Source organism: Xyrauchen texanus, chromosome 30 (genome assembly GCF_025860055.1).
Source record: "Xyrauchen texanus isolate HMW12.3.18 chromosome 30, RBS_HiC_50CHRs, whole genome shotgun sequence".
Lineage (NCBI taxonomy): Eukaryota > Metazoa > Chordata > Actinopteri > Cypriniformes > Catostomidae > Xyrauchen > Xyrauchen texanus.
The window spans coordinates 34,496,158-34,514,455 of NC_068305.1; the positions used below are offsets into that span (position 1 = coordinate 34,496,158).

General features: G+C 36.6%; 1 protein-coding gene across 2 annotated transcripts in view; it reads left to right on the forward strand.

Moving 5' to 3' along the window:
- The window catches only part of LOC127624396 (protein broad-minded), a 69,541-nt gene that overhangs the window by 25,535 nt on the left and 25,708 nt on the right, over positions 1-18,298 (forward strand). For both annotated transcript variants that reach the window (XM_052099210.1, XM_052099211.1), the window contains exons 24-29: positions 4,046-4,168; positions 10,701-10,809; positions 11,676-11,769; positions 13,079-13,198; positions 14,189-14,272; positions 17,748-17,817. In XM_052099210.1, the coding sequence (XP_051955170.1) occupies positions 4,046-4,168; positions 10,701-10,809; positions 11,676-11,769; positions 13,079-13,198; positions 14,189-14,272; positions 17,748-17,817 (600 nt within the window). The remainder of the gene's footprint in view (positions 1-4,045; positions 4,169-10,700; positions 10,810-11,675; positions 11,770-13,078; positions 13,199-14,188; positions 14,273-17,747; positions 17,818-18,298) is intronic.

Genomic DNA, 18,298 nt, shown 5'->3' on the forward strand with positions numbered 1-18,298 from the left:
CATGCTAATTCTAGTTGAAAGTGAAACTCTATTTAATGTAGTCTAGGTAGAATTTTTTTCAGGATGAGGGTATGTCAAGCAACCCATCCATGTTGGCATTTACGTAACTAATTTGGCTTTTGTCTACCAAGTGAGATGACTTTGAACCAAAGCACTATAGAGTTTAATTGGACGCTTGGCCTTTTTACATAGACAACAGAAGATATGACACGTGTTTTCTCCTCCCTTTTAAAAGTTGATATGCCTATTTATTTTCCTATACTAACTGTGCACATTTATATGGTTAGTTGCATTTTATTATTTGCATTTAGTATTGTTTTTTCCCTGCTTAAGTGGGTTGCAACACCACCGATTTAGAACAAATGAGTATTACTGTTTTTCCATCAACAGGAGAGTTTTATCTATTTTTTCATGATAAAAATGTTTCAGATATGAAAAAGTGCCTTGGTTCTTTGCTGTTTTTTGATTACTTCCATTATTTTATTTCACATATGCTCATTTAACTACGTGTCATTGTTTCACATGACATCTGTGCTCTTCAATGCTTTTTCAGACAGCTGTGATCTAGAATTGAAGACTTAATATTGTCTGAGATTCAAAATAAATTCTGTTTTGTTTTTTTTGTTTTTTCATATATATATACATTTGTGTTATACCAGGCTAAATGTTAATGACAGCTGTAGATGATATATTGCCTCAGTGCTGGGGAAGTTGCCGATAGCAATCACTGGGATGCCTTTAGCAATCCGAAGATAATTGTGATGATGAAATCAAGTGCAGTTTGTTTGTTGCTGTCTTGCTTGGTTTTCTTTTCTTTCCCTTTATGGAGTCAAATGTTGGATGTAGAGAGCACTAGAGATCCTGTGGGCATATTCTCTTTGTAGAATTGTAGACTTTCTTTCACGATCCAAGATGTTTACAATGTATAAATGTATTTCAAAGATTTTTGCATTTTATGAAAAAATATAAGTGGTGCTTACCCATGCAAAATTAATTGCCATGATGCTAGAGTTTTGTGGGTGGTTGCCAGCTGCTAGAGCATGGCTATGTGGTTCTTATGTGTTCTGAGAGGTTTTGTAATGTGGTTGCTAGGTTGTTCTGTGTGGTTGCTTACTGGCCCAATTCAAAAGAATCCTCCCCCAATTCCATGATATTCTGGTCCGTAGATATGGCTCTGAGCCGTCCTTGGCTCTGCAATGTAAGTCTATGGGATTTTTCGCCTGTTTTATTGTCCACCAGTTGGAAATCATATGTCCAATTGCTTTAAAAATGTATGCCACACCTCTCCTCAACAAGCCACATGATTTGAGGTCCTGGTTAACTGGTTAACGGAACCATAGAAGAAGGAAGATTAAAGGGCCAGGTGTACTTTTTTTTTTGTGCATTCTGGATTGGATTGTGCCCAGTTGACCACGGTGTACCAAAGTATACCGTTCTGACCACAAATTAATACAAACGTGTTCGACACATGCACACTAAGACTTTTTACGATACTCTTTCAGTAAAGTCAATGGCAGGTGCATGCTTTGACGATGAGCACAGAAGACTGTCCGCTTGTTGAGAAAATCTGTGCCAATTTCAAAATTTGTGTCATAAATACTGTGCACGAAGCAATCACCAACATGGACAATCAAAATATACTTTGGGTTTAAGGGGTCGTTAAGACAGAATGTGTTTTTTTTTTTTTTTTTTCATTAAAAATCTAGACACAGTGCAACTAATGGAACAGAATGCAGGTGTCTCGAGGCTCATTTTTTAAATTGAAGTTCTTTTGACTTGACATGGTGTCTTAAAAATTATATACTCATTCGCAAAAAAAAGAATAGCAGAATGACGCAGAAATGTGTACTGTGTAAACGGCCAATCTTACAGCAGTCTCATCGTGTTTCATCAAGAGACAAAAGCTCATAACACACAACTCTTAAGTCAAGAACCAGAAATGAGTCAGGGTATATTATTTGTTTAAAGCAGCACTTCCAGTGATAATTTTACACAAATAAAGTTCCAAAAAGCAATAACCCTGCTAGAGAATGTAGCATATCTGTGATTTGATAAAAGGACTCATTGATAACCTGTCCACTTCATCTACTGAGCTCTCATGTCACTTTAGGTGAGACTGTTACTGTATATCAGGACTGAGAATCTGCCTTTTGGGATGGCAGGAAGAGAGAGAGATGAACAGGTGTTTCTGAGTGTGGGTCTATGTAAAATAAAATAACAGTGACTCATGCATCTCTTGAGAGACCCACATTCTAAATTAACCAATCACACATCCCTCTGTTTAAGTGAAAATCGATCTGTTTACACAATACATGCAATGCAATTCACTCTCACGGTCACTCAAGGTTAAGTTTTGAAAACGCTTGCTTAGTGGCAATATCATGATGAGTCGCCACTTGTGTCAAATTTGTGACCATGCAGTATTGTATTTATAAACAGTATGTATATATATATATATATATATATATATATATATATATATATATATATATATATATATATATATATATATACACATACATATGTGTGTGTATGTATATATTTTACATCATCTCATCTGTAAAAGCATTTGGTTTTCCTAAGCAAAAAAAGGAGTGAAAAAAGAAAAGCTCATAAACTTTAAATAATTATGTATTTGAATTAATAATACATGTTCTTTACTTAAATAATTTTTTTGACAGATGTGTCACACATTAAAGGCTTATCATCACCACTGACATGTTTATAACTTAAACTATATAAAAATAAATCCTTTCTGTGTTAGATTTATTCTGAGCAATTTTACCTTATTGTGATGTCACAATATAATTAATTGTCCCACTTTCAGAGTATTTAAGTCTAGAAATGCATAGCCTTTTAAAGAGCAGAGTTTTTTTGTTCGGATTATCAGTATCTAAACATGCTTTTGATACCCAACTCTATCTTGTGGTTACTGTCACTGTCTAGTTGTTGTAAAGAGACTTTGAAAGTTTTTAATCCACTGCCTGTTAACCTGTGCTTATATTCTTGATGTTAATGAGCTCTCATTTCCTCTAGAAACTTAATGTTCTGGGTCCATACCTCCTGGCTCCATATATTTGTTTGGAATATATACAGCAGTGCAATACTGCAAAGTATGCGTGTGCTGCAATTCGCACAATATCTTGCCTAAATGGTATGCAAGATTAGTATTATTGCATCCCAAATCATAGTACATTAAAAATAGTATGCCAAAGTTGCCTGGATGATAATTCCTCATGGATTTTTAAAGCGTGCATCTGTTTGCTTTTAAGAGGAGTGATGTTTAAGACTTTTTTTAGTTATAGAAAAGTGACAAGGAGATCAAAGCTGACACTGCAGTTTTTAAATGTATAATCCTAAAAGTAAACTCAGTACTGACTCACTGTCTTACTACAAAATTATGCAATACATGCATATAGTTGATTAGTAAGAATTGGGACCCAGTCTCTGTCATCAAATGAAGACTGTGGCAAGAGATTCTGATTAAAATGCTGTTGTTGTTCTTAGTCTTCAGTTGCAAACGAACCGCTGATGCTGCAGTGATTCAGCCTCACAGTGCAGTGCAGTGCGATTTAACTGCTTCACTGAAAATCCTCTCCAATCAGCTCCACTCAGCTGCATTGAATCATATCATTAGAAACCATTAGAGGGTAAAATCAGTGTCACCTTACAATTCCAGCAGCTTAGTCCCTCTGGCTTCTCCACAACTGATATATGCCACTATATTGTTCTCTTCTTAATAATGAATATCCTCATCTCATGAGTCAAGTGAAGGATTTCACAATTTTTAACACTCATGGCTTCCTTGCAAATTTCCATTGTAATGTTTCAGCACAGAAATGATGACAGCATTATCATTTTGAGTGAACTATTCCATTAATATCATTCTGATAGATTGCCAGAAGATTTGGTCGTCAAAACAACAAACTAACTAACTTACTTAGTTTTTTATTTTCAGTTTTCAGCAATGGAAAATTTAAGAAATGTTGCTTTTCCTTTCAATCTCTTTATTTTTCTCTATTCTGTTCTCTCTGAACTACTCCAGGCTCTTAAGTGTGCTGTGCTGCAACCTGGATACTTATCTTTTGCTGGAGTCTCAGTATAACCTCTGTGAGTTACTGCTTCAGAGTCAGAGAGACAATGTCACAGAGCCATCCACAGGTGAAGGGTGAGTGACCGTCTCTAACTTTGCTGTATTTCCTCAACTTGGATATAGTTCAGCAGTGATGTGATGGTGATGTAAGAGGTGGGCATAGAGTCCACGTTCACATGCACTTAAGAAAACTGTCTATTCCAGGGTTTTTGCAGAAACCGGCATTCTGAAACATCATGCAAATGAGTGCTGTTTTCCTTAAGCTGCTTAAAGGATTAAGAGAAAGTCGTTTTAACACACCCTGGTTCCTCCCAAAGAACACAGCTTGTGTGGTCTTGTATACGTATAAGTGGCGTTTCTTATACGTTTTTGAGGAGTGCGCATGTGCGTGAAAAGACCAGATATCAAACATTATAGGATGGAGCCCGACAAGAAGTCAAGATGATGGAAAGAATTTCTGGGGAGTGCAGTGGATACACACACTATAAGCTATACCCATTTATGTACCCAATGTAAAATACTGACTGTCCCTCACATTCGCGTATATGCACTCAAGTACATTTGTGGGAATCCCAGAGTTTTATGTAAGAGGGCAACCCCACCCCTTTCTGAAATGAAAGTATGATTAGTTGGCAAATATGGCTGACACAATTAGTCGACATTATTAACAACGTCAACAATAAAAAATTGTCGACAAAAATTTTCGTTGTCGAATAGTCATTTGATCTCATTTAACGTTACACGGGATAACATTAAACTCTAATGATGGTGCGCGAGAGCAGCACTGTAGTTTGTGTCTGACTGAGGAGAGGAATAATTACACAACTCACAGTCCAGATGCACTCTAAACTTTCCAAACAGCCTCAAGTGATGTAGATCCCAAAGTATGAGGGAATTATACAAAAAAAACAAATAAGTAAATTCAGAAGCACTCTCTTTGTGGAATTAGAGGAGTCGGAGCTCTTTAACCTGTTAAGCTGCAACCCCACTTTTGAAAAATCCCCAGAAATGGCATACCCAAACTGAAACAGATACAGTTCATAAACCATTTGTTCTAAAAGCACAAGTATGATCCCATTTGAAAGCTGACACCTGGCAGTTTATTGTAAATGTAGAATTAATTATTGTCATAATGAAAAAAACATAGTTATAAATAGCTTCAAAGTTTTGTCAAGTTATTAGAAATTTATTTTTATGAAATATTTTCATGAAAATAAAATTGAAGTTGGATTGCCTCAATCTAGAAATGTACTGCAGCTAAAGCCACATGTTTGACCATGTTATATTTAAAATCTGAAGATGACAAGTCTAAAACTCTGTATTTAGTTAAATGTTTTTCAAGCTCATGTCATACGACTTTATTTTGATTAGACTCTAAAATGCAAACTGATGTTTATTGTCATGTTTTAAGCATCTATTCAGTCTATTGTCTCTGTTTATTTATGTGGTGTAAACGATCTCCATTCAGTCTCAGTCTCCCCTGCACACATTCACACCTCTCCAGCCAGGTTATGGCTCTAAATATGCTTTTCTTTTGTCTGCATTATAATTACTAACGACTGGCTATTCACACTGTTTCAATCCCTAATCTCTTTTAGGGAAAGTTCTCAAAGTTCTCACCTTACATTTTAAATTATATAAAATGACCTTCTTGAAAAAAGAAACATTTCAGCAAGCAGTCCTATTTAAAAATATTAATAAAAATAACAGCTAGGTAGCAGGTGCACCAAGCTAGCTATCATATTATCTTAGCACACCATCAATACGCGACAATTTATGAGATTAAAACCATGTTTGTGCTCTAAAACTTACTTTATAGCACAAGTCGAGTGTTTTAAAAACCTTTTGTGCTCTGATTTGGCTTCAGATAAAAAAATCAGACAGAAAATATATTATTTTATAGTATTCTGCACGATGATAAAGTCTATATCGATTAGCATTACATTATCAATATAATCTATTATTATGAAAATACCTGACATGGCTCGAAGAACACAGATAAATCAAATATCATTGCAATCATGTTTATTGTCTTCAAAACATCTTTATCTGCAGTTACAGCGATCTCTGATAGCTTTGTTGTGTCAGGGACTTCCTGGAATGTCACATGATTATGGCACTTCTTCGTGTATTCCATATATGGAGTTCCATATACTGTGCACAGAGTGCCGGCGCCCTCAGGCTGCCAGTATGGATTGATAACACAATACATCAGAGTCTCCAGCGCTCATAATGATTACATCGACGCATTTGGGTATATATTCAATAAATATGATTCCTGTCTATATAAATCTGATGTAAACCTATGAGAATCTATCAATATTTCTCCAAATCTGCAAATTTTTGAGATAAAAGCCCTGAGGGACGTTGTTTTATCAAGCGCTGTCATGACGATCTCACAGGAGTTTTTTTTGAATGAGAGCGGCTGACGCTCATAATTCATATTAAAGGTATCGACTCATTTTTTGATTACATAACTCCAGACACAAATTAAGACATTACTGTCACTATAAGTTTCTCAGAATACAATAGTGGTCAAATACTGAACCTTGAGTCTTATATCTTTTTAATGATGTATAGTTTGTCAAGGTAATAACATTAAATCTGATAGTAACTTTGAACTATTTAAAAAAAAAAAAAAACGCTTCAGAGCGCCAGCGCTCTGGCAACGGTTAACAGGTTAAAGGAAACACCCAGGCGTTACATCTTAATCTTTGCAGTTTTAATGCATTATAGCTTTATTAAAGTTCAAATAATACAGAAGCAGATCATGTAAATAACTACAAACTCCTAAATTGGCATTTCTCTGTGTGGTCGGTGCCTCTTCTCTGAGTTGCGCAAATGTCCCATTCTAAGGGGGAGAGATTGAAACTGCACCCGGCTGATGCACACCCTGTCACGTGGGCTCTCATCCCTCCCATCCCTCATTTTGTCTTAACTGCACTCACAGAATTATAAACAAGTGAAAAAATACACTTATATTTAAGATACTGTCACGATCTCGCTCACCTGCACCGTGTTTCATGTCGTCTGCACCGTGTTTCACGTCGTCTGCACCGTGTTTCACGTCGTCTGCACCGTGTTTCGTGTTCTCCGTCCCGTGTTTTCTGTTTCACTAGTCACTTTCCATGTCACGCTCTCTTGTTGTCCGCCCGTGTTTTCTGTTTTACCGTGCACGCTCCCTGTCATGTCTTCCGTGTTGTCCACCCGTGTTTCACTCTCTGTGAAAACTACACTTCCCTTCTTCCCGTCGTTTCCGGCCCTGTCTGCATGTTATTGTCCGCACCTGTCTGTCATTTTGTCATTACCGTGTCTCTTTATTTAAACCCTGCTGTTTTTCCTTCCCGTTGTCGTGCGTTGACGTTCTCTGTTCGTCGTCCATGTCTGTGCTCGTTGCCCTCGCCCTCGTTCTCAGTTCATGTTTCTGCACCTCAGTTTGCTTACCCTCGCCTTTTGTTCTTTGTTCGTGTTCCTCCTCCTTAGTTAGTTTTTTCCCATTGTGGACCTTTGATTTGTTCCTGTGTTTGTTTATTTTTGTTTAGCTATTATTAAAACTGCATTTGGATCTGATTCCCCTGTCTGCCTGTTCCTGTTTCCCACACTAGCGTTACAGATACATTCTCTTAAAGCAAGTCTAAATATCTTATATGCTGCTTCTCAAGAAAATGCATTTTGTTTTTTAGACAATTTTAAATGGAAAACGAGAGGATAATCTTGATAACAATAGGATTTTTTGCAGTGAATTTCTTTACTGAATTAATCTTAATAAAAAAGTATTTTTCCCGTTAATTCAGTGAATGTCATTTAGAGGTATATTTAAAAGATGATTTTGTCCTCTTTATTGTTAGTAAGCACGTTTGATACAACCTTTTAAGTCGGGCCACAAACTGAATAATCCGTTAAGAGCTAATGATTAATCTTTGCAATAATCTGTGAATAGTCAAATAATCGTTTGATTAATCGTTTGATTAATCGATTATCAAAATAATCATTAGTTGCAGCCCTATTAGCAAATATCCCACCACAGCTAAAACAATTGTTCTGACTCAATAGATTAAAATTTACGGGTCAAAAGCCTACTTCTGGTGGCCATATGTATCATCACTCATTTCAGGAAAGCATACGCAAAATCCTTAGAAAGATAGGTGGGCATACGGTGCGTGCATGCGTATGCGCTAGACAACACTATTGTTCAGCATGACACACAAACAGGGCTGCTTTCCAAAAGTGTTAGACTAAAAAGCTGCAGTTTATTATTTAGTTATTTTATGCACTTAATTGTGATGACTGTGGGGTCCAAAAGTCTGAGACCTTTAGTGAAATTGCTTCTATTTAGTATTTTTTATTTTTTTTTAATTATTTTTTATGCTATTTATTTTAATGTATTACTTTCATAACAATTTGAGTGAAAAGTTGAATTGAAAAATTAATTTTAATTTCAAAATTGTAGCTTTGATTTCAGCATGCACTGGAGATGGCATCTTGTGTGCTTGTGTGCCAAATACTTTCCTTTGTTCAATACAACCATGTACAATACATTAAATCACCTGCACATAACATTATTTTTATTCTGTTATATCATATTTTGTATTATTATTTTGTATTTAACTATATGTATATATGTTTAAATGTATATGTTTGTATGTACAGTTGATGTCAGAAGTTTACATACACTTAGGTTGAAGTCATAATTTTTTTTTTTTTTAACTACTCAGATTTAATATTAGCAAACTATAGTTTTGTCAAGTCGTTTAGGACATCTACTTTGTGCATGACATGAGTAATTATTCCATCAATTGTTTACAGACAGATTGTTTCACTTTTAATTGACTACATCACAATTCCAGTGGGTCAGAAGTTTAGTTAATTGTGCATTTAAGCAGCTTTGAAAATTCCAGAAAATTATGACAAGTCTTTAGACAATTAGCAAATTAGTTTCTGATAGGAGGTGTACTGAACTGGAGGTATACCTGTGGGTGTATTTTAAGGCCTATTTTCAAACACATTGCCTCTTTGCTTGAAATCGGAATATCAAAATATATCAGCTAAGACCTCATAAAAACAATTGTGGACCTCTACAAGTCTGGTTTATCCTTGGGAGCAATTTCCAAATGCCTGAAGATATCATGTTCATCTGTACAAATAATAGTATGCAAGTATTAACACCATGGGACCACGCAGCCATCATTCCGCTCAGGAAGGAGGTGCATTCTGTCTCATAGAGATGAATGTAGATTGGTGCGAAAAGTACAAATTAATCACAGAACAACAGTAAAGGACCTTGTGAAGATGCTGGAGGAAACAGGTAAACAAGTATCTATATCCACAGTAAAACAAGTCTTATATCGACATAACATTAAAGGCTGGTCAGCAAGGAAGAGGCCACTGCTCCAAAATCGCCATAAAAACTCAGACTACAGTTTGCAAGTGCACATGTGGACAAAGATTTTTGGAGAAATGTTCTCTGGTCTGATGAAACAAAAATGTAACTCTTTGGCCATAATGACCATGGTTATGTTAGAGGAAAAAGGGTAAGGCTTGCAAGCTGAAGAACACAATCCCAACTTTGAAGCATGGGGGTGGCAGCATCATGTTGTGGGGGTGCTTTGCTGTAGGAGGGACTGGTGCACTTCACAAAATAGATGGCATCATGAGGAAGGAAATTTATGTGGACATATTGAAGCAACATCTCAAGACATCAGCCAGGAAGTTAAAGCTCGGTCACAAATGGGTCTTCCAAAAAGCATACCACAAAGTTGTGGCAAAATGGCTTATGGACAACAAAGTCATGGTATTTGAGTGGCCATCATAAAGTCCTGACCTCAATCCGATAGACAATTAGAGGGCAGAACTGAAAAAGCGTGTGTGAGCAAGGAGACCTACAAACCTGACTCAGTTACACCAGTTCTGTCTGGAGGAATGGGACAAAATTCCAGTAACTTATTGTGAGAGGCTTGTGGAAGGCTACCCAAATGTTTGATCCAAGTTTACAATTTAAAGTCAATGATTACAAATACTAACAAAGTGTATGTAATGTCTGACCCACTGGGAATGTGATGAAAGAAATAAAAGCTGAAATAAAAAATTATTTCTACTATTATTCTGACATTTCACATTCTTAAAAATAAGTAGTGATCCTAACTGACCTAAGACGGGGAATTTTTTCTACAGTTTAAATGTATTTGGCTAAGGTGCATGTAAACGTCTGACTTCAACTGTATGTATATACTTTGCATTCATTTGCACTGGAAGCTTCTGTCATCATGACAAATTCCTTGTGTGTGTAGGTATACTTGGCAATAAAGCTCATTCTGATTCTGATTCGATGGAAGCAAGGAAGTCTTAACTTTTGTACAAAGAAGCCAAAATGGTCAAACATTTGCTTGTTTGATTAGTGGCCTAGAAATAATGCATAATCTTAAATATTTCCTATACGTTTTACATCATTACCTTTCTTTATTTTCATAATTTTTTTTTCTAAATCCTAAAACTTTTATTTCCCGTTTTAAACATGGTCACAAGATGTATGGAACCCACTGTATGTATTTACTGTGGTTATGTATTGATTCTTTTTATTGCTTGTTTATACTGCCTTTATTAACCCCAGGGAATTCATTATTGATGGTCTGTCTGTGGAAAGAAACCACATCCTGGTTCGAATTGGTGCAGTTGGTGGCCCGTCAGAGAGGACATTACCTCCCCGAGCTCTGCAGAAGGTGATGGCATGTCCTCTTTCATCATCTACTTACATATTTCTACTTCCTTTTAGTTGATGATGTTGTAGATACAGTATATGTCTGCTTCTGAGTTCTTTCTCTCTGTGTAACAGGACACATACTGTAGTGTTACCTATTTTTAACACGCATTATTTACAAAGAAATATGAATCCCAATAAATTCATGGTGCTCTGAAAATAAAAAGGAGTAGTGATCAGCAAATGCTGGATATTCACTTACAAAAAGGTCCCCAAAGTTAGATTTAATCTTATTGAATACACAGGATATTTTTGCTGTTACTAACAGTCTCCATTCAATATGCTAGTTTCAGATACCTTATCTATATCCCATGCTCTAACCTTTTATATGAAAAAGAAACATGTAGGTTCTCAAATATTAGCATTCAAATAACAACATTATCTCCATGGAGGAGTTTATTTCAGTTAGTAATGCGGCACCACACTCTAGGAAGGTATTACAAATGTATTATAGGAGACACAATATAAGAAACCATTACTGTGTTGTGAAAAACAGATATTGTTCTTATAATTAGAGCTTTGCAGATATAGCTTCTGTTATTATGTAAAGAGAATTAGTGAAGTCTGGGTACAAAAACAAGGATATTGGTGCATATGGGACAGTATGACAGAGGACTGAACATGATGACTCACTCCCTAGTTAAGGTGATTACCTAAACCTTTTATTTCCTAAAAATCTTTTATTTCCTTTTGTGTTCAATTCTCTTTGGTATCACAAGGATGAAATAAGACTCCTGGCTTGAAATGAATGTAAATATTAGTTCTAGTAGCTAGAAAATAATTGTTTTATCCTTTTGCAAAACGCAATGTGTCCCATCTGTCTTATAGGGGAATGACCCTTACCCATGGCCAATGGTGTCCACATACCCTCTGCCAAAGTATTACATTATTGACATGCCCAAGACTTTCTGCACAAAACAGGGTAAGATCAATATTTTTTTTTTCTCTCCATAGAAGAATTTAGTGGCCATTCCTTTTGTGGCATAGTCTTCTCCTCTATTTTTATATTGCTTTTCTGTGTAAGCATGTCCTTGATGGATGTCTTCTCGTAGAGGAGCACCACGTTTTCTAGACACTATGTCTACTTTTAAAGTTGGCATGAAATCAAAATTGACCCTATGTTTTGTATTAATATACAGTATGTTACTGGTCTTATTATGAACAATTCATCCAAGCATATTGGACTACTTTATAATTCGTTTTTGACCTTGTAATCTTTAGTGAAAATATCTTTACCTGCTCTTCCGGTGAAATGACTAACTCTGCTCTGCTGATGTATGTAAGTCGTACTCCATTTTAACCCACCCTTTCAAGAGAATAAACAAACATGCCGTCAAAGCAGCTAATGCAGAGACGCCTCTGGAGTTTATTCATACTTTTTTATGAAGGTATCTTGGAATGTACAGCATGAAGATGTTTTTTCTTTATATAACAAATTTTCATTTTCATTGTTTCTCTCCAACATTTGAGCTTCATTTGATGAATTGCTGCTGCTGTGATCAATAGGAAGTGTACATAAACATCTCTTTTTAATAAAGTCTCATTTACTGTCTGCTTTCCATGGGTGATAACAGCGCATTAATTACAGTGACAAATAACTCAGATTTTTGTGAATAAAGCTCAATCTATTATTAGCGTAATTTACATAGAATGGAGGTATGTTTGCACTGAAAAGTATAAAAATTAACCAACGCAGATAGTGCCTTGTTACACTGGATTGCAGGTAGTTATTGAAAGATGCAGGTTTTGTGAAAATAATATAATGCAAAAGTGGTGCAAATATGGAGCAAAAGTGGTGCAGCTTAATTCATAGTATCGTCCATGGCACTACACTGTTGGAACTTCAAGGACAGTTTTCCCTCTTTTTATGACAGGCTAATTTTTCTTCTTTACTCTCATGGCGATACATCTTTATTTTAAAGTGACGGTTGTGTCCGGCTCAATAAATAGAGGCCAGAGTTTCTTAATAGCTAGCATATACTCTTCCTTTTGGAATAAGTATGAGCATGTGGGCGAAGGCCTATTCATTGATTCAGTGATGTTTGTTTCTTTTGGCTTGTCTTAAGGAACTGGTTAGGATTCTGTTAGAACATTGCCATTTTGAAGGCCAAGTAGTTTCACACAAGGTAGTTACGAGCCAGAGTCAAAAAGTAAGGGTGACGTAAGTGCCATATAAATGGTCACAGACCTTGTAGCCTGTAATTGACATCTTGTTGTATATTCCTTCTCAGAGTCAGAGATCTGTGCATTCTTGGCCTCTTCTAAAGAAACTGAGAGGGATGCTAGCTGGATGGATGACTGCAGGAGACAGTTCTGCAAGACCATGACTACAAACACTCTCAATGGATATGGTATGACCTACATTCAACTCCATCTGAACTTCACAGCAAGTTGATGCCTGCTGTGTGAATCTGAAATGGGGTCTTTTCATGAGAAAGCACATTTCTAAGTTCTGAATTCGACCCCGTATTATTTTACGATACAAGGCAATGTTAGGCAGAATGTCCAAGCTGCTCTTTTCCATAAATGTGAAAGGAAGTCCTACCCTAAAAGTAAAAGAGCCAATCACCTTCTAGATACAAACATCGCCTGTCAATTAACTCGACAATGCGCATGTTCATTAGCTATACAATATGGGAAAATTCTGTTTGTTTTGCGTGATCCGAGGTAAAGAAGCACAATTTATGTAGTCAGATCTATGATCATAATCTTGGCCAACTGTGTTGGAGATTTCAGGCTTTCCCCATTCAAACAGATAATCTCTAAACTTGTGTGCCGCTTTTTTACATAGAAAACAGCACCCTGGGAGCATTCCAAAAATGGCCGCCAAGTGAACTGACTTGCTAAAAAGATTTTGGCTCCATTAAGCACAAAGAGCATCATAAATGTAGTCCATATGATTTGTGCACTATATTAAGTGTTCTGAAGTCATTCAATTTTATTGTGTGACTAAACAGACAAAAAAATTATTAAATGAACTGCAATCTAAATTTCAGCTATGTTTTAATTTTCCATGTTGATTTTAACAAAGCGTAATTCAGTATGCTTAGTTTGGACTAGAAGTTTTTGCTTTCAGCCCACAGAGAGATTGAACTTGATAGATAAATATGACAATAGGGACAATACTAAGACCTGTACAAGCCCTTAAGAAATAAAATTACAAGCATTCTTTCTATCGTGTCTATTTTTAAACTCAATGTTAATAGCTCAATGTGTTCTTTGATTCATTTACCATGCACTCTTTATATGGCATTCTTTTGTATGGGCTTGATTCTAAGGAAATTGCTTCCTGTTTCCCTGGCCATATAGATTTTTATTTTAAATTTTTGCTACTCTTTCAGTACTCGCTGATCTGTTGGAGAGGGTCGTGTTGCATCTTTCATCTTCACCCAACGACTGCTTCTTTCCACCTGCTGAATATAAAGGTCAGTGAAAAGCACTTAAAAATGTAATGAAAATATGTTTTGTTTTATTTATAGGATCATAACATACCAGCTAAAATATATATCATCCACATCCAAAGCCTACAAGCACATACATGTGATTCTGATTCTGATATACTACGTATAACATAAAAACACAAGGGTATATATGGATATACCTTCTAGTCAGTGCTTCAGGGAAATCCGATGTCTTCTAATCTATGAAAATAAGATCACCATTGTACACTCACCTAAAGGATTATTAGGAACACCATACTAATTCTGTGTTTGACCCCCTTTCGCCTTCAGAACTGCCTTAATTCTACGTGGCATTGATTCAACAAGGTGCTGAAAGCATTCTTTAGAAATGTTGGCCCATATTGATAGGATAGCATCTTGCAGTTGATGGAGATTTGTGGGATGCACATCCAGGGCATGAAGCTCCCGTTCCACCACATCCCAAAGATGCTCTATTGGGTTGAGATCTGGTGACTGTGGGGGCCATTTTAGTACAGTGAACTCATTGTCATGTTCAAGAAACCAATTTGAAATGATTCGAGCTTTGTGACATGGTGCAGTATCCTGCTGGAACTAGCCATCAGAGGATGGGTACATGGTGGCCATAAAGGGATGGACATGGTCAAAAACAATGCTCAGGTAGGCCGTGGCATTTAAACAATGCCCAATTGGCACTAAGGGGCCTAAAGTGTGCCAAGAAAACATCCCCCACACCATTACACCACCACCACCAGCCTGCACAGTGGTAACAAGGCATGATGGATCCATGTTCTCATTCTGTTTACGCCAAATTCTGACTCTACCATCTGAATGACTCAACAGAAATCGAGACTCATCAGACCAGGCAACATTTTTCCAGTCTTCAACTGTCCAATTTTGGTGAGCTCTTGCAAATTGTAGCCTCTTTTTCCTATTTGTAGTGGAGATGAGTGGTACCCGGTTGGGTCTTCTGCTGTTGTAGCCCATCCGCCTCAAGGTTGTGCGTGTTGTGGCTTCACAAATGCTTTGCTGCATACCTCGGTTGTAACGAGTGGTTATTTCAGGCAAAGTTGCTCTTCTATCAGCTTGAATCAGTCGGCCCATTCTCCTCTGACCTCTAGCATCATTAAGGCATTTTCGCCCACAGGACTGCCGCATACTGGATGTTTTTCCCTTTTCACACCATTCTTTGTAAACCCTAGAAATGGTTGTGCGTGAAAATCCCAGTAACTGAGCAGATTGTGAAATACTCAGACCGGCCCGTCTGGCACCAACAACCATGCCACACTCAAAATTGCTTAAATCACCTTTCTTTCCCATTCTGACATTCAGTTTGGAGTTCAGGAGATTGCCTTGACCAGGACCACACCCCTAAATGCATTGAAGCAACTGCCATGTCATTGGTTGATTAGATAATTGCATTAATGAGAAATTGAACAGGTGTTCCTAATAATCCTTTAGGTGAGTGTATATTCACTGTAAAAAGACTTTTTTCCTTAAAAGAGTCAAACTATAAAAAGTTTAACTATTGAATTTGACAAGGCCAGTATAAGTGTGAACATAATGAAATACTGATAAATAAACTCACCTCTGTTTGATTAATTTGCTCAAATGAAAAATCTGACCGCATAACAAGGTTGAACAGAAAGTGCAAGAACAAAGACAATTAAATTATAACCTATTAAAATGTAATGAATGAGTGATGAATGGGGAAAGTCAACTGATAATCCAACAACAAAAAATAAAATATTTATTTTAATAGCATACTAAAGTGAAATGTAGCACATCATGTGACTAAAGTTTCACAAAGTTCAGTATAATGTTTATTATATGAGTCGAAAGTCATGGGGACACGCCTTTGGTACATTTTTCCTTACAATGGCCCTTAGGAAGGCATATATAATTATATATTTGTGTATGATAAAATCTTGATTTAAAGTGTTGCTGTTTTTTTTTTAGGCAGTTCTTTGATGAAAGATGTTTTTCAAAGCTATGAGAATATTATCACCATGGTATATTCACTGCCTTCTATTCATACAAACAGAATTATTTAGAAAATAGTCAGCTATTTGAAGCTCAGTGGGTTTTTCATTTATTAAATATAATGGTTTTGAAAAATAATATTGGTCATGCTTTTTTTTTTTTTTTTTTTTTAAATCCCTGCTGCAAGGAATATCTGCAGGGTTGTCTTTTTAATGTGAAATTCAAAAATTCATAATAAATATTTATTTAGAAAAATTCACACTCTCAAATTATTATTGTTTTAAGATTTCAATCAACGCATCTTATCACGTGGCTTGTTGAGCGTGTTACCGCAGAGATGTAGCACATGCAGAGGCCTCGTGCTTTTCTCCACGGCATCCATGCACAACTCGCCACGCACCCACTGAGAGCAAGAATCACATTATAGCAACCACGAGGAGGTTGCCCCATATGACTCTACCCTCCCTAGCAACCGGGCCAATTTGGTTGTTTAGGAGTCACTCAACATACCCTGGATTCAAACTCAGGACTTCAGGGGTGGTAGTCAGCGTCTTTACTCGCATGAAACAGTTCTTTATAATGATTTGGTTGAACTGATTCACAAAACACTTGTAAATCACTGAAATCTAAGGGAGAATGTTTGATTGAGAGTAAAACATTTGATTTGAGCACTACAATTGATACAATCTATATAACCTAAATTAAATCATAAAGATAAATAACAGTATTTGCATTTTTACATATGTAAAATGCTGTACAGGGACTTCTGGGACCTACTTTAAGTCAAAGTAATCAGTGAATCAGTTTTCGGACTGGTTCATTGAGACAAATCTTCCATGCATCTATTAAAATGAATCAGACTTCCCAGACTTCTTTTATTTTGCATGATTTCTTGCATGATTCATTTCTCTGGTCCTGTGTTTTATAACCTCCCCTCTCATTTTGGCAAAGTAGTCGAGTTGAGCTGTCACAATCTGCGTCCTTCATCTCACTTAGCAGTTTGTGTCACAACTGCTAACTGATGTGAGCAGCAGGAACTATGATTTGTCATTTAGGTTTAACCCCTGCGCTCCTATTGGCTCCTTTGCCAGCCAATCAAGACCAGTCACTTCACTTCACATCCATCTACATTATGTCATCATTACAGTGCTGACATTGTTGCGGTATTAATGAGGATGGAGAAATGGCCTCATAATTATATCAGTGGGCTCATTTCACTCTCACCAAGGGCATTTGCTCAATTAAGACCACTTTTAAGTGTGATGAATGTAGATTGCACAGCTGATGTTGAATTGTGGGTAAGCCAATGCTGAGATGAAAATGTATTATTCAGAAACACATTTTGCAGTGTTTCTTGGCTACTCCATTTGTGCCCCATTTGCCAAAATTACATTGCTATCGACGGCTTGAAGAGGGGGTGTAAATGGAAAATAACTGATCTTATGTTTCTTATTTTTGTGTGTGTGTGTGTGTGTGTGTGTGTGTGTGTGTGTTTTAGTTGTAGACCACAGTGTAAAGACTCGAAGCCTGACGTCTGTGGAACAGTTAGGTGTGGGGATATCCCTCAGGTAATGTGTGCTCCATTACCAGACCTGATCTTCAAAGGAACGCCAGCTATGTCTTATAGTAAAACTTTGCAAAGGCTGTTGAAGAAAACAAGACTATGAGGGAATGTAGATGTACAGTCCATTCCAGGGGTTATTCTATCTTAGGGGGTCGTTTAGACTGAACCCTTAAAAAAAAGGTAGACGAAAGTGCCTCATTTACTGTATAACACATGCGTACGATCAGATTTGATCCTAAATTCCATAGATTTGATCCCACGTCAAAAGTAAAAAAACAAATTGGGATTTATAAAGGCAGAAATTGCAGTAAAATTTTTCTTATGCGTACGTCAACTGACAAGTAAGCGTACAAACTTTTTTGTGCTCTGGTGTGCCAGTATGCGCTGACTTTATTTTACTGAATATTTTTCTTATATTTAAAAGAACCTAATTTTTTTTTTTTTAGCAATTCATCCTTCGGCCTCTTGTCTGCTGTTGTCGATGA